Genomic DNA, 17667 nt, shown 5'->3' on the forward strand with positions numbered 1-17667 from the left:
AAGAATTTCTTGAAAGCCAAGAGATTTATTTGGCAGAGGTTTTTTTTTTTTTCCTGGTTTTTTTTGGGGGGTGGTGGTGGTGGTGATGGTATTACCAAGGACTGGGGATTGAACTTGGGAGTACTTGACCACTGAGCCTCATCTTCGACCCTATTTTGTATTTTATTTAGAGACAGGGTCTCACTGAGTTGCTTAGTGCCTCACTGTTGCTGAGGCTGGCTTTGAACTCGTGATCCTCCTGTCTCAGCCTCCACATAGGATCACCATGCCTGGCTTGGCAGAGGTTTTGAATAGTCTGTTCTGACTGCAGTTTGAGGATAAGAAATGCAAATTGTAAAGTGAGTATTCAGAGGCAGAAGCCTATATTTTCTTAGCTCATGTCAGAGAGTGGAGGGGGACATGCTTTCCCAGGTTCCTCAGGGTGGAAAAGAAACTTCTCCAGGAAGAGAGAGACCCTGGAGCCAGACTGGTGCCCCGTGCAGGGCACCTATGTGGTGGGAAGGGAGGAGATGCTGAGCTGCTGTGTTCTGCCCATCCTGGGCCACCTGGGGTCTCTGGGCCAAGGTGGGAACTCAGAGGAGGGTACAAGGAGCAGGGGCTGGAGTCAAGGGGGGTTTCACAGCGAGAGACACTTGCAGAGACAGCAGCGGGACACTCAAAATGAAGGGCCGTGGCCTGCCAAAGGTGGATGCTCAGGCCATTGCTGGACTCTGCTATGTGGTCAGCCCTGCTTCCTTGCTCAGCCGGGGCTCTCTCCAGCTCTGTAGAATCAGAGCAGTGGGGTGATGCATATGAGAAAGGCAGGCGGAGAAGGATAGCAAGGACAGGTCCAGGAAGCTACTCACAACAAGCAGACGTCTCCTTCTGCACAGTGTTCTATACCAGGGATAAATAACTTGCCTTTTAGAAAAAGCTTTCTTCTCCATCTTCACGACACCTCTTTCTCCTTCCTCACCAGCTAGTTGTTCTGAACCTTCCTCTCTGATTCTTCTCCCTCTGCCCTCCCTGAAACGTGGGGATCCTTGTGGTTGTTGACTTTAGCACTCTTCTCATTCATTCGTGGCCTTAGTTGTCTAAAGATGTGTGACACCTCAAACCACATGGTCATCCTGTTTGCCCTAGATGACAGCTCGGATTCACAGCTGGCTCCGAAGGTGCTGGTGGACTTTATTCCAAGGGAACCTCTATGGTACATACAGGTAGTATCCTCATGTCACAGGTGGAGAAGCCGAGTGACATAGGAGATCAAAGTCACTTCCCTACAAGAGGCAAAGCTGAAGCTAACCCAGGCAGCGGGCTCCAGTCTGCAGGTCACCCTCAACAGTCACCTGCCTCTGCACATTGGAAATGCAGCCCGTCCAGAGACACCATTCTCGTCTCTCCCCTGAGGCCAAATCTGGGGGTGCAAGACCTCAAGTGACAAAAAGATGAAGCAACCCACCCACGCAGCAGTGGTCTTGTGACCCCAGCCATCAAAGACCAGGCCACGTTTATGTGGAGTGAAGAGCAAATTAGAGAAAGAATTAGAGAAGGGCCTGGAGGCATTATAGGGTCACAGTGAACCAAGGGGACCTGGATTTGGTGATTACAGAAGGAGGAGGCGGCACAGGGATGGGTCCCCAAACAGCACAGAAGTCAGACTCAGGACCAAGAGCAATTCTGAGGTGCTGAGGGTGTACAGTCAGGACCGGGCCATGGGCACCAAGAGTGGGGGACACAGGGGGGTTGAAAAGTGGAAAAGAGGCTGATTGGGTGGGAGATCTGGAAGTGCTGGTTGGGGGGTGAGTGGGAAGGAAGAGCCTTAGCAATAGTTTTTTTGTTGTTATTGTTATTCTTTTTAGTTATACATGACAGGAGAGTCTATATTGATGTATTTATACAGATATGGAGTCTATCTTATTCTAATTAGGATCCCAGTCTTGTGGCTGTACCTGATGTGGAGTTTCACTGGTCGTGCATTCATATGTGAACATAGGAAAGTTCTGTTCAGTTCAGTCCACTGTCTTTCCTATTCCCAACCCCTATCCCTTCCCTTCATTCCCCTTTGTCTAATCCACTGAATTTCTATTCTGTCTGCCCCCTTAATGTGTGTTAGCATCCATGCATCAGAAAGATCATTCGACCTTTGGATTGGTGAGATTGGCTTAGTTCACTTAGCATGATAGTCTCCAGATTCTTCCATTTACTGGCAACTGCCATAATTTCATTCTTCTTTATGGCTGAGTAGTACTCCGTTTCATATATACACCACATTTTCTTTATCCATTCATCTGTTGAAGGACACCTAGGTTGGTTTCATATCTTAGCTATTATAAATTGAGCCACTATAAACATTGATGTGGCTGCATCACTGTAGTATGCTGATTTTAAGTCCTTTGAGTGTAGGGGAAAATGGTGGTTCCATTCCTAGTTTTTTGAGGAATCTCCATAGGTTAACAGTAGTTTTTAATTAAAAACAGTAGTTTTTAGCAATGCACTATGCACATTTGTCCCATTTTTACAATAACAACAATTATTAAAATTAGCATTTAATGAATATTTTCTAGGATCTAGGCACTGTGCTAAAGGATCTACATGCACTGACTTATAAAATGAATGCATCTGCATTACATAGCACAGGGTATGCTCCAAGCCCCCTGCAGGTCCCAGCCCCTCTTTCGGATCTCCATTCCAGCTTTTCCTCACCCTCCCCACACTCCACACCTTGGATATGCTATTAATTGCCTTATTTGGCAGATGAAGAAATCGAAGGTATCGTTATGTCCATTTTACAGATGTAGAAACAGAGGCTTGGAGGTAATATGCCTCTCAGGCACAACTGTGCAGGTAGAAGGTCTGCAATTCAAACCTGAGGTGGTAACTACACATTGGCATGTTCTCCAGCCCCCATGGACAGTTGGTTCTTTGAGGACAATAACTGTCTCATTCATCTCTACTGCTCCAGAGCCTGGCACACAAGTGCCCTTTAAAATGAGTTCAGACCTTGGCCACTCCCAGCAAGCTGTGTTAGTTGAATGAATAAATGAGTGACTGCAAGTACAAACTAACAGGTAGCTCTTTTGAGAACGAGCAAGGAGTGGCTCCCACAGGTGAGCTCTAGTTCCGGGAGGTGGGGACTCTGAAGGCCTAGTGGAATGGGAATTTTGAATGGCAGTTCCTATAGCCACCGTGGGAATAAAGGATGATCCACCCCAGAAAACAATGTTACAGCGTTGGCTTTTTTCCTGTTTTTGTGTTGACAGGACAGGAAAAGACCAGGGTAGACATGGGGACCGTATTGGGGAACTCTCTGTTCCGAAGGAAGAAAACAAATTGATATCACAAGAGGGACAATCCAAAGAAAGGATGTTGGAGAATTCGATGTAAAGCTGAAGATCCAGAAAGAGAAATGGCCAAGTGGGGTATGTAGGAAAGTCTGCCAAAGCAGGCTGGGGTGCCCGCTGATGCCCTGGCAGGGATCCGGGGGAGGCTTCTGGCCACAGAGCACCGACATGTCAGAGAGGGTTGTAGACGGTCTCCCAGGGCAAGTGTCCTGTGGGTTGGGACCACGGAGACGCCCTGGGCTCCCTTGTAGGACTGCTGCTCTCCCACAGGACGGGCCCCACAGGGGCCGTGCGTGGCCTCTGGTTTGAAGCATAAGAGCTTTTGGACCCTGTGGATCACAACTCAGGGGTGCAGGATGGGAAGAAGGAAAAGTCAAGGAGACGTGGAGGAGGGGTAAGCGAGCCACGGTGACTGCAGGTGGGGCATCTTGTTCAAAGGAGGAGGAGAGGAATGGCATCTGGGAACCAGGCTCTTGGGGAGCAGAAATGTCAGAGCTTTGAAATGTGCAAACAAGTTAGGAGAAGACGGAGTCACAAGGGCAAAACCTGGGACAGAGAAATACAGGGTGAAACAGAAGAAGGGGAGCAATGAAAATTGGAAAGTATTGAGTTTATAGGAAACTGATACTCGGTCTTCTGTGGCAACTGTTGCTTTGGCTTTGGGGATAAGAGAACTGTAAATATGGATAATATGTAAATACCATTTATAATTTTAAAAATCTGGGAGTCTCAAATGAGATCATCTTTCTGAGGGCACTCTGACAAGTATGAAGGAAGATGTTTGTGGTCGAGATGAAAGGACGCTGGATGTGGAATCTGAAAACCAGAAGCCAAGAGCCAGATCTGGGCCCTGGGGAGACGGCAAGCCACGGGTCCCCTCTTGCTTGCCTCTGGGTCCTCAGCCAGCAAAGTGGCAATAACTCTTCTTTCCCATGATGGCTCTGAGGGCCTCTGAGAATTTGCTAGGGCAGCCACAACAAGTTCACTAACTGGGTGACTTAAAATAGCGAGATTGTCCCCATATGGGTCTGGAGAACAGAGTCAGAAAAAACAATCCAGTGTCAGCAGGTGTCCTTCCTGCTTCTTCTAGCTCCTGGCTCAGCATTCCAATCTCTCTTTCTGTCTTTTCTTCTTCTCAAGAGGACACCAGTTATTGGATGACCCTCTCTGACATAATTAACTAGTTACATATGCAAAGACCCTATTTCCAAATAAGGTGACAATCTTATTTGGAATAAGGTCCCAGGTGGACATGAATTTGGAGAAGACACTGACCCACTACAGGGTCCAGATAGCAATGAAGCAAGAGCAGAGTATATTGAAAATATTTGCCACATGCTTCTTCTTGCCCCCTAAGAGGGTCACCCTCCTTCTGTGGCCTCTATCTTGTACATCTTATGGCTGCCATTGCTCACAGGGTGTGCTCTAAGCCCTCTGTGAGCCCCAGCCACTTGTCCAGGTCTCGGTTCTGGCTTTTCCTCACCCTCCCACATTCTCCATGCTGTAGCCTCATCTGATTATTCCCTATTTTTTTTTTTTCATGTTACCAGGGATTGAACCCAGGGGTACTTAACCACTGAGCCACATCTCCAGCCCTTATGGTATTTTGTTTAGAGACAGGGTCTCATTGAGTTACTCAGGGCTAAATTGCAGAAGTTGGCTTTGAACTTGCAATTCTCCTGCCTCAGCCTCCCAAGCCTTTGGGATTACAGACGTGCATCACCAGGCCCAGCTTGACCCAGTTGAACCTGCTTTGAGAAGCTTTCTCAAAGGACCTTAGTTAAAGTCTTCTTACTCCAAACTCCTTTGACAGGAATCATGTTTTCCTTTCATCGGGCACTGAATTAGCTCTTCTGACCCCTCTATTAAGCCATAATATACCTCTTATTTTCTTATTTGACATTTTCTGACTTGAAGCCTCTTCCTGCACCAGTCAGACACAGCAGATTGGAAAAGTATCTCTTTCTTCTTCAAACCCCCAGAAACTAACTCTGTGCTTGGCACAATCTAGCCGGTCAGTCTGTGTCACTGAGGTATTTAATTCTGATCGTGCCGGTCCTGCTCCTGCTGATGGTTCTTTGGCTGCCTCTCCTGGCCACGTCGTGGTCAACCCGCCTCCCTCGACCACCTGTCATGGTCCACTGTGCGTCTTTTGCTCACTTGTTCATAAAAGGCCACACGCTTCCTCTGCTTGCCTTTGAGGTGCGCTCCATGGGTCTGGCTCATTCTCCCATTTGGGGGGCAAGGGATCTCTCCCGTCCGTCCTTTGCTTGGTGCCTAACACTGGTCTCCGAGAGCTGCACAGGCCCGTTCAAATGGTTTCAGCTAACCCTTAAAGGACGGGGCCAAATGAGGGATAAAAATTGCTGTGAACTTAGGTGATGCTCAGACCCCACTAAGAAGGCACCATGAGAGAACCAGGCCCCAGGTTCTGGAGCTGATGGCAGAAAGCAAGGGCCTGATGGGGAAGGGCCAGGCTTTGAGGAGTGCCTCCCAGCAGCCTCAGCAGTGGCAGTGAAGGGAGGGTGCAGAGGGCTGGCTCCGGCCCCACCCCCATGGCCTCTAAACAACCTCTAAGAAAAATTTCAGGGACCAGACACAAGTGGGGAGATGTTCCAATGCAAACACAGGCAGGATCACTCCTGTGGGACAGATACACAGTACTAAGGACTTTTGGGTGCAATATGCTGTGCCTTAAGGAGAACAGCATCCCTCCCTCTGAGTCAGCAAGAAGACCACTGGCCTTTCCCCTGCACTGGCCAGGTGGCAGGATCTAGGACCTCCCACGACCCCTGTGTCAAGGGGGATGTCAGGTGCGCAGATGACCAACAGCATTGGTTCCAGATGCTTCCTTGGCCTGAGTATCTGACATGCCCATGGGTAAACTGCAGATGCCCTGGCCAGTAAACAGACGCTCCCAGCGCTCTGGTGGAAGGGAGTCACTCACCAGCATTATTTTGCTGCTTGGTGTTTTTGATGTAGGCAGAGAACTTGGAGAAGATGTCAATGCCTGCCGTGTTGGACTCCCGGTGTTTCGCAGCCAGTTTGGGGTACCTGGAATGGAAGACGCAGTGTTCTGAGTACCCATGAGATTGGGAACTCTTTTCAGGGTGAAGCCCTGTCACAATGAATAGCATTCTCCTGTCTAGCTATTCGTCTTTTGGAGGTTTACAGCCATCCTGCCAGAGATGGGTGCTCAGCCCTTGTTCACAGTAAGGAAACCAGAGGTTGGTGAGGTGCAGAGCTGCTGGGGGGACACTGCTGGGCAAAGAACGAGAATGCCACTCAGAGGTCTCAGGCCCTGTCCTCATTCTGGGCCCAATGATGAGGCACTGGTGAAAATCTTCTAATCAAAATGACTGGGCTCACCAGGTAGGGTCCCTACATATCCTCTACCCACACTAAGGTATCTAGCCACTGCCAGGCCTGCCATCATAACCCTACCTGTGCAGAGCACAGAGATACCTGGCACCCTAGCATTGGAGGCCTTTTCTCCAAAGGAAAAAGACTCACAGCCTGCTCCTGAAATGTCCTCCACACATTTACTGTTTGTGTACAGTAATAAGATGTAGTGGATACATACAAAGGATCAGAACAGTACCCAGCCTCAACAGCAGGACATTCATTTTCAAGTGTTTTTATTTCCAGGCACAGAGATAGATTTACAATGACCCAATCCCTCTGATCTTTGAACCATCTTTCACTTTCCTTACGAAAACAGAAGCATCAAGAGGTGGGCTGGACCTACGACCCTTGGCCTTGAGACAGAGCAAGGTAAGACTGCTAATGTGGGAATATGTGGCTTTGACCCAGTGGCACCATCAACCCGAGTAACTCTAATTTAAAATAATATTTCCCAAACACTTGCATATGGATGGCCAGACCGGGGTGGGAGGGGATAGGGGACAGTTGCCCGGTGATCCTTATTAATTAGTGTGAATCTTTGTGATCTCTGGGTGAATCACTTTTGACTGTAAGCTGGTTGGTTCCTTTATGTCTAAAGAGTGAAATATATGTTCTTTTTTTTTAGTTTAGTTTAAATATCTTTAACCAAAACAACTCTTTAAAAATCAGTTCTCCCCCCCCCGCCCGCCCATTTTGCTCCTCAAATGGCTTATTATCTAGGACAGTGAACTCTTGGGGCCATAGGATGTGGCTATTTAATTTAAGAGGTATTGCTATTGGAAGAGTCCTCAGAAACTCATCAGATCCAGCTCTTGGCATCAGGCAGGAATGGAAGGCACTATTTTCCTCATATGACAGTGCAGGCAACTGAAGACAGCAATTCTTTATGGAGGGGCATGGAGAACTTGGTTTCCCTGCCCTGGAGCAGTGGCCCTCACACTTGATCACTGTGTTGCTCTGACAACAGTAACAACTAACTTGCACTGACAGCCTACTATATTCTGGGTGCTGTTCTGATCCTTTATTTGTGTCCACCCATCATTCCTCATAAGAATCCTATTGGTACAATTGTTACTCTTTTCCCACATGAAGAAACTGGAAGTTTTAGCAATTTTCCTGAGGTCATGTGGCCGGTTGGCAGAGCCAGAATCTCAACCCAGGCAGTTTTGTTGTGGAAGTCTAGTTCCTGACTTCCATGTTCTGTGGGCCTTTATCCACTAAGTGCTTTCCCCTCTAAAGCCACGAAGGCCTTAAGGCTGGGCTGAGCACGGCGGTGAATTCTCCCCATCCACCAGAAGAGGGCGCTCTGCACAGTCCGCATCTGCCTGTGTTCCTTGGTATCCGGTACAGTAATGGGAATTATCTGATTCTTCTGCTGTGGCTGAGAGCATGAAGCAAACTTTCCTGCAAGATGCTAGATAATCTGCCAAGATGTGGCAATTGTTATTATTGGCCTTCTTACATAGAATCCAGCTTGTTATTAGAATTGATAGATTTAAATTATTAAGTGCTCTTTGTCTTTGATGATCTAAAGAGAAAATGCATTTCAGTGGACAGCCTGTTCGGGTTTCTTTTGTTTTGCTCTATGGCATTATTTAGTGAAAATCCAATACTCTGACCATGTCTTCATAGCCAGGGTAGACTGAATGGGACATGTGGTAGCAAACCTGAGATGGGCAAAAAAGGACCCACATTAAGGGGGGGGCCATGGCCATGTCATCCGCTTCCTGAGCGCTATGATTCATTGAGACTTTACCGTATAGTGTCGTATTTCATTTGCAGTTCGTTCTTGTGGAAAAGGAGTCTCCAAGATGTTTATATCACAGATTTAAGTGACAAGACCTGAGGAGCTTCTCTGTGGGATAAGTATATTCATATTTCTCCCTTATTCCAAATATGCAAAGGAAGGGCTACAAAGTTTCTTCTGTTTCTCTAAAAAGACTAGCAAACCGTGTTTCATTCACAGAAACACCTTTGAAATAACAATATGTTGGAGTCTGATGACAATTTTAAAAAAAGGATTAATTTCTCTTAATTAGGGGTTAGCAAAATACAGCTCATGGCCCCTGTTTGTGCATGGTCTTTGAGATAACAATGGATCTGGCATTTTTAGTTGTTTTCTTCTTCTTCTTTTTCTTATTTTGGGCACTGGGGATTGAACTCAGGGGCACTCGACCACTGAGCCATATCCCCAGCTGTATTTTGTATTTTATTACAGACAGGGTCTCACTGAGTGGCTTAGTGCCTCACTAAATTGGTGAGGCCGGCTTTGAACTCACAATCCTCCGGAGCTGCTGGGATTACAGGTGTGTGTCATCCCACCCAGGTGGATCATACATTTTTAAATGGTTGAAAAAAAATCAAAGAAGGATACCACTCTGTACTGTGTGAAAATAATAATAAGTTTGAATTTCATTGCTAGCAAGTAAAATTTTACTGGCACACAACCCAGCCCATTCATTTACATATCAGCCAAAGCAGCTTTCATGGTACAACAGCAGAGTGGAGGCAGAGCCCTGGGGCCCACAAAGCCAAAAATATTTAGTATCTTGCATTTTACTGATGGTTTGTTGGTCTTGATCTCACTGAAGAAAATTTCTCTCTCTGTTGTTTGTAAGATCTTATTCCAAATGCACTCGTCTTATATCTGCACTTAAATTTCATTCTAAGTAAAAGAGTTGACCTTTTACAAAAAAAAAAAAAAAAGATAATAATAAATGTTTTTGATAGGGAAAAACTTTATTAGTAGCAGGGGAAAAAAAAATGATTGCTGATGGTAAGTGCTCCGGCAGGTGGAGTTCCAGATGCCTTCTCACTGACACAGGTCACTGTGCCATTGAATACAAGAACAGCGTGCACCTGCCAAGGGCCAGGCCCTGTGCCTTGTTTGGGGAACACACTGGAGAAAAAGAGAGACAGTCCTGATAGAGTGACCTTTGCTGATTCTGGGGTCTCTCCTGGCAGCCAGAGTGCTGGCCCTTCTTCCCTTAAGAAGTAAAGATGGGGAATCACTTCCCGCCTCACCCTTCTCCATTATTCTTGCTTCCTCACTTCACCAAACCCTTACCTGAGAGGCAGGTTCATGGTTTTGACATTTCTGACCCCTGATTCCCTCCTGTTTGTCTTGCCTATGCTATTTAAGCATAAGATATTTGGAAGGTCTGGCTTCTTAATTAAAAGGCATTCTTTGGGATCTGTGTTTAAGCCTAAGGTCACTAGTTGTCCTTATGACTGTACCTGGGAGGCAGCCACAAAGCAGGTGTGGACTCTCTAAGCTGCCACTTCATGAGCACTTACTCTGTGCCAGGCCCTGGGCTCAGCAGTAGTGTCTTTTACAAAAGCTCTCTAAAATCAATATCATGGCTCTCAATTTATAGATGTGAAAAACAAAGATCAGAGAGCTTTTCAGTGACTCACTCGCCTGTAGCAGCGAGTGCTTATGCTCACTAAACCTCCATGTTCTTCTTGGTGCTTTGCCACCTCCCTCTCTGTGATGTTGGGGTCATGTGACTGGATTTTGGCCAATGCAGTGTGAGTAGAAGTGATGTATCCCCCCTACCCCATGGCCCTGACCCTTAAATACACTTAGTGTGATACCTTTTTTTCTCTTTTTTTCTGCAGAAAGAATCTCGGAGGCCATACATTCCAAAAGCTACAAGATAGAAGAGGGTCACACTACCCACTCAGACTTGGCTCAAGTGGTATATAAAGGGGTATTCTGTTAAACCAGGGAGATTTTGTGGCTCCCTTGTTACTGCAGAACAGCACCACCTGGTGGTACGGATTGGAACCAAAGTCACTGGGACTCCAAAGCCCACCCTCAGTCCCCATCGGGAAGGATGCATGCAGAGGTCATTTCTCTACCCACCAGGTGGTTAGAAGAACATTCTTCCTTTTTACGGTTATTGGATATCTCTGCTTAAAAAAAAATAAAGAATTCAAAGTCTCTATTTAAAAAAATTTTTTTAGCTGTAGATAGATACAATACCTTTATTTTATTTATTTGTATGTGATGCTGAGGATCTAACCCAGTGCCTCATATGTGCTAGGAGAGTACTTTACTGCTGAGTCACAACCCCAGCCCTCAAAGTTGACACTCACAGTTCTGGCTGCTTGCTAGTGTACTGGCTCGATAGCATGCTCTCTAATCAACTGTTTTAGTTTAGCCTCCTAAATTTACAGGACTCTTTTCAACAGCAGCCAGCTCTGGGAGAACGCCCTGAGAAACCCATGGGACCAGAGAATATGGGCTTAATGGGATGTTGGAGACTAGGCAGTGTCACCCCCTCATCTTAGAGAAGAGAAAATAAGGAGGCCCTCGGAGGGAGAGAGGCTTGTCCAAGGTCACACAAGGTCTACAGATGGGAGAGAAGTGGCCACAGTTAGGGCTCCTAACTCTCAGTTCTGGATTCTAGAAATGCTGGCCATCCACAGAGATGAAAGGCCAGGGCCAGCACCTCTCCACAGTGACTCCAGGTCTAATCCCAACACTTCCTTGTTGAGCATTAACTGGGACAACTGACGGAAAGACACGGATGTTAGTCTCATTTAGAAACTACTTGAGACTTCCTGGATTCCTCATCTGACACCAAATGCTCTATGGGATCAAATGTGAATTTAAAAAAGAAAATGTTGTTGGAGTGTTTGTATATGATTTTCTCCTAAAAAAAAAAAAGAAAAGAAAAAAGGAAAAAAAAACCTAAGGGGAAAGAAAAGCTCCTAGGATGTCTTGGCTTCTGGCAGGTTTTACAAACAGCAGTGTGATGAGAAACACACGGAGAGCAGCCCCGCGGGAACAGTTCTGGGAATTTTGCTGCCCCCTGGAGAACCAGAAGGCCAGACAGCACACTGCTCCAGGGTCCTCAGAATGCAGGTCACCCCACCTCTCGGCATCAGTTAATGTGGAAGCCAGCTGCAGTGGTGGCCTGTGATTGGGCCAGCAGGTACCTCTGCACGGGACTGAGGCACTGGCTTGGTGACATTTGCTAGGGGCTACCTGCAGTACCTTATAGCTACGAAGGCATCTGAGGGACACTTCTGGTGGGGGGTATCCAGAGAGGTCGATGGTCTTGCCAAGAGGGCCCTCCCCTTAGCAGCCTTCTAGAGATGTGCATGTAACAGTTTTGAAGTTCTGCTACCTGGGAGTGCTGGATCACTGAGTCACTAATGTGGCAGGAATGTACTTTGTAAAGCTTCCTGCATTTAACTCCAATCCAGGAAATAACCTGGAGGAGAAGCAGCAGCCTTCAGGACAGGTTATGTGGGTGAGAGAGGAAGTGTTAGAGTGTCCGCATCCAACATCATCTAGCCCTGATGGATCACTGGAAATGGTTGAGAATGAAGAGTCTGACGGTGATTCTCCGCAGAAAGACTGTTCGAAGGGTGTAGAATTCCCAGGGTTTCTGAGCCCCAAGGTGGGTGCAGATTGGGGATGCCTGAGCCTGAGAAACAGCAAGGGATAGGTGTAGTCAGATTTGGGGTGGGGAGGAGGTGGGGAGGCTGAATAAAGTGAGTGGGAAGAATAGAAGGCAGGAAGGGATCTGGAATCGTCCTTTCACAGAGGAGGACTGAGACCCAGAGCAGAGAAGGGGCAGATTCAGGAGATTACAGCACATCACTGGCAGAGCCCGGAGCACACCCCAGCTGCACCCCTCCATCCTGACTCTGGCAAAAAAATCCAGTGGGACACTCTGCTCTTCACTGCCTCACCCTCCCCGCTGAAGCAGAGGGAAGTTGTCACTTGAGTGGGGGCATTACCTCTGAAAGAGAAAATACTAACTCCACCTCAGACTTCCTCTCTGGGTCTCACAGGCAAAATCTAAACTCTACTGAGTTAAACAGCATTTGTGGGTTTTTATTTTGTGTGTGTGTGTGTGTCTCTCTGTGTGTGTGTGTGAGTATTGGGAAATTCAGGGGCACTCAACCACTGAGCCACATCCCAGCCCTATTTTGTATTTTATTTAGAGACAGGGTCTCACTGAGTTGCTCAGCGCCTCACTTTTGCTGAGGCTGGCTTTGAACTTGAGATCCTCCTGCCTCAGCCTCCAGAGCCTCTGGGATTACAGGTGTGAACCCCCGTAATGTAGGATTTTGAACTAGTACTATTAAGCTGCGTCTCATATGGGATACAACCCACCCCTTCAGGGCACTTCCAACCAAGTGGCTGGCTGGTGTCCTGTTCAGAGACACACGTGTGGCTTCAATATGTGGGGGCTGCCCATTTGATTTAATTAATGCACTTACTGAAAGTCTACCCTCAGTGGCTTCCAATGGGCTTGAGGCAATTTTCCACTCAGTGTGAAAATGAACTCTTCTATTAATATGGGCGACAAAGAAAAATTTTAAGGAAGAACACATCTGATTGTTTAAAGGCTTAATCGGCTGAGAGTTTTAATTTCTCAACAGGAGTTCAGTATATAGGCAACAAGTTACACTGTGCCAAACTGTAAAATGAGGACAATGATGGCACCTCCCTCCCAGAACGGTGATGACAATGACAGGAGTTGTAGCAGCTAAGTGCTGTGAATGGCGCTGGCCACTGAGTGCCCTGTGCTGATGAAAAAAATGAGATTTTCAAATTAATACAAGCTGGGCCAGGCACGGTGGTGCACTCACTCCTGTAATCTCAGATACTCAGCAGGCTGAGGCCGGAGCATCCAAGTTGAAGGTCAGTCTCTGCAACTTAGTGCTGTCTCAAAATAGAGAAAAGGGCTGGGGATGTAGCTCAGTGGCAGAGGCTTGCCTGTGTGTGCAAGGCGCCTGGATTCAATCCTTAGTACCATCAAATAAACAAATAAATAAAATAAATTCAAGATGATGATTTTTAGTTGTCAAACTCCACTTATCTTACCTACCAAGTAGGTTCTGAATCCTTCCTATTCCTCTTCCCGCATTTTACTGCCACTTCTTTGGTCTAGCCCTTTATTCCGTCTCATCTGGACTGTCACCAACTGGTACCTCCTAATCGATTTCTCTACCTCAGCTTTACCACCCCTCTACACTACTACTTCTCCTAGCCCCCAAAGCAAACCTCCCAGTCCTGTGCTGAAGACTTTCAGGGTCTCTCCTGCAGCCAGAAGATCATACCTTACTCTCTATGTAATATTATTTTTCTAATAGTTTTTCAAAAAGTGTGATTGCTCTAATCTCTTCCTGAATGTTCTATAATGAACAAGTCTGACCTCTGATGACTTTTACTCCTGGTTTGAGAAAGGGGGTCCCTTTCTTGGCTTGTTTTCATTATAGGAGCCTTTCAGCATTTTTGGAATGAGGAGTCAGCCTCTGCTCTCACTTTGAGGTCTTCTGGGCAAAGTGAACTGGAGTGAGGGGGACATATGGGTCAAGGAAGGGGTAGTGGCCTTCCCGGGACTCCCCAAATCCCTCTGTGTAGGAGTGACTGACTGCGTCTCTCTTACAGTGATTCCTACTAGTGAGTGCATTTAGTGGAGCTGTGTGTGTGTGTGTTTCTTTTTGTTATTGTTGTTGTTTTGCAGTTCTGAGGAATGAACCCAGGGACACTTTGACACTGGGCACCCCCAGCCTGTTATTTTTTATTTGGACATAGGGCTTTGCTAAGTTGCTGAGGCTGGCTTGAAACTTATTATCCTCTTACCTCAACCTCTCAAGATGGTGGGATTACAGATGGGTGCCACCAAACCCAGCCAGTGGGGCCATTTTGAGATTGCAGCCTTTGGGGGTCCTACACTCTTGTCTTTGAAAAGAGGATCCCGTGCTCTGGAACTGAGTAGCCTTTCTCAGGAAATCTGCCTTCCCCCAAGTAGCCCCCTTCCCTTTCATTAGCTCCAAATAGCTTATTACTTTTCAGGGGTCAAGGTCTCCTCCAGGAACTCCTCGATCTTATTGACATCTGTCTTCACATCTCCGTTGAAGGTCAGAAAGGGTGGATGGGTTCCAGGGGCTAGGTTGTGCAGGTCGGCTGGCTTTCTGTAGAGAGAACGAGATTCACATGTTGACATACACCAGGAAACTTCCTGTTCTGAGAAACCTAAGATCTATTAGACATTAGCCTCTCTGTGCTATCCCCTATGTCCATCAGCAGAACCAGACCTACAGGGTGGGACAGGAGAGACTGAAGAAAGTTCTGAAGTCTTGTGGTGTGATACACAGACCTGTCCAGTGGAAGTCATTGCCAGAGGAACCCCAGTCAGGATGGAGCTGAGCACTGGAGAAAAAGTGGAGGGAATCAGCCGGGACTGCCTAAATCAGCCCCTGCTTCAACTGTGGGAGAAGAGGCTGGGCTTTGCCTTCAAAAGTTCCTTCACTTGTTAGTCTGACAAAAATGCGCTTCCGTATCATTGGTCACCAGAGAGGCTGAGACTAAGGATTCTGCATCAAGAACCTACTGTGATTGGGGTTCTGTTAGCAGATATCTAAGGGAAAGTCTTATAATTCAAAATTCAGGAGGAAAAGGGCCTAGAATTGTGCCTGGCATATAGGAGGCAGATTTTTTTGAATGGCTACATAAATAAAATAGACATTTTTAATTTAAGAGGGAGATATTTTAACTGCAGAATTAGAAATCAAAGATTGGCCTGAAGTTGATAAAGACTTTCAGCTTTCAATTGAATGTGGAGAGGGCCAGAAAGCAATTGTATGCAAGAGTGCTTGTACTCCACCAGTCTGCCTTCTGCATTGGTTTAACTTTGGAACTTAATTTGAGCACACACACTTTATGCTTAAAATGTAACGACTGTGATTCTAATTTTACTGAAAGGTACTTATTTTTCTTGAAGTGTTTTAAAAATTCTGTTCAACACACAGAAATTAAAAGTATCCTATGAATCTGAAATTGTGCCTAATTTGTAAAATTATGAGGGTATTTTGTGTTCTTAAGTTATAAATAATCCATTTTCTAGGTAATGAACTCAATTCAATATTAAGAAGGTTTGCTGGGACCAGTAGGATCTTTGAAGTTAAACATACATATAACAAGCAGCAAATGCAGTCCCTAAGAAGAGAGAAGGCCTCTTGCTTGCATGCTTGTAGAATTCTGGGTCAGAAATTCTAAGATAACCAAAATTCTAAGATAACATCTAAGATAACCAAAGCATCAGTGCACTCTTCCCCTGTGGAAACGAGGGAATGCAAAAGTCCTGAATCAGCTGACTCACACCTGTAATTCCAGCTGCTCAGGAGGCTGAAGCAGGAGGATCGTGAATTCAAAGTCAGCCTCAGCAAAAGTGTGGTGCTAAGAAACTCAAAGATACCTTGTCTCTAAATAAAATACAGAACAGGGCTGGGGAGTGACTCAGTGATTGAGTGCCCCTGAGTTCAATCCCTAGTACCTGCCCCCAAATGTCCTATAGTATCGTAAAGAGGATAGCATTTTAGGTGATAAAGAGGGTGACATCCTGGAACACATCAAATGAGCAAGCGATCATGGATGACCTCTCTGCATGGCCCACTGTGATGCCAAGCATGGGCCTGGTTTGTGCTGGGCAGTGTACTGACGGCTGTGAGGAGGGACTTGGGGCACCCACAGCAGGAAGGAACGTGTGTGACATGGGCTCTGTGCACGCCGCCAACATTGTGTTCTGTAGCCAAGTGCAAGTGCAAGTGCAAGGCTGGAGCAAAAGGCAGATCAGAGAGGTTGGCAGATCAGGAAAGTGTGGGGAGGGAAGGAAGGAAGAGGAGGAATCATGGTGGAGACCTCCCCGGCAAGGGCTGGATGGGGAGAGCCACCCAGATGCTCTCTCAGCAAGCAGCGTTTCTTGTGGGAGTCAGGCTGGAAAACATTAGAAGGAGGAACTGTGAAAAAGTAAACAAAGGGGCAGAGGCGTCTGTAATGAAAGAAATTCCTGGCTAAATCAGCTGGGGAGGGGACCAGAAGAATTTCAATTACAGGGCTCCTCCCTGGTCGCTCCCCACATGCACCCTCTCCAGCTGCGCTGTGGCACTTGGAACTCAGACAATTGGGAAGGAAAGTATTTTTAAAATCTGATTTACTTAGTGCCTTTGTTTACTTTGTGTGTGTCGCTCCGTTTAGACAATGAAAGGACATTCTTCACTTGTTCCTTGCTTTCTAATGCTCACACAGGCAGCCGTGCCAGATTTCAGTTTTCAGTGGTGACCTCTCTGTGGCTTAAAGGTATGGGAATTTGTTGTGGCGGTGGTGGAGTTTTTCCCTGGGACATGAAGGCACCCTGGCCACTGGAGTCTGACACCCTGGGGAGGTTCTAGGGCTGCACTGTCAATGGGATGTTGGTCAGACAGGACCCTCTTGCTTTTCTTGTGGACCTCCTCTGGCATTTATAGTTGAAGTTATACCATTAGCATTGAACGACATGTTGCTGTGTCTAAGGTGTAAGTTATTTAATGTGTATCAGTCTTCTTTTCCTAACTGGATCGCCAGCTCCATGGGGGCAGGTATTGCTAAGAATAGTCAACAGGTATGGAACAGAAATAAGCCAGGTAGAATGCTGAATGCAAATAATTTTTATGGCCTGCCTCACTAGCTCCTCACAGACTCCTATTGATTAAGAAGGCAGTAAAATTTTTCTCTGATGTACAGATGCGGAAACTGAGGCTAGAAGAGCGTAAGGTCACTCAGCCAATAAATAAATGGTGGTGCCAGGATAAGAAATCAGTGTTCTTAGAAAATAATAATGTGTGTGTGTGTGTGTGTGTGTGTGTGTGTGTGTGTGTGTGTGTGGGCAGTATGAAAGTTTCCTTATCTGTAACACTGGAGTGGTGACACACGTATGGCCTGTCTCAAAGGGATGCTGGTGGGACCAGATGTGATCTGAAGCATACTAGTGGCTCCCTGCCCCATTCTGAGTTCCAACTGAACACATGGGTCCCCTCTTAAAGATGATTGTCTATTCTTTCAAACTTGTGAACACCTCTGGTTCTTTAATTGTCACCAAAGACACTAACTGCATGGCACAGGTGTGTTCCTTTACTTGACAGATGTTAGTTG

The 17667-nt window shown here is 46.5% G+C and overlaps 1 protein-coding gene across 2 annotated transcripts in view; it reads right to left on the reverse strand.

Moving 5' to 3' along the window:
• Positions 1–17667, reverse strand: part of CLIC5 (chloride intracellular channel 5) — a 147622-nt gene that overhangs the window by 28554 nt on the left and 101401 nt on the right. For both annotated transcript variants that reach the window (XM_081294416.1, XM_081294417.1), the window contains exons 3-4: positions 14547–14672; positions 6271–6377 (exon numbers count right to left, since the gene is read on the reverse strand). In XM_081294416.1, the coding sequence (XP_081150542.1) occupies positions 6271–6377; positions 14547–14672 (233 nt within the window). The remainder of the gene's footprint in view (positions 1–6270; positions 6378–14546; positions 14673–17667) is intronic.

Source organism: Spermophilus citellus, assembly GCF_964194105.1.
Source record: "Spermophilus citellus genome assembly, chromosome: 5".
In the NCBI taxonomy this organism is placed as follows: Eukaryota; Metazoa; Chordata; class Mammalia; order Rodentia; family Sciuridae; genus Spermophilus; species Spermophilus citellus.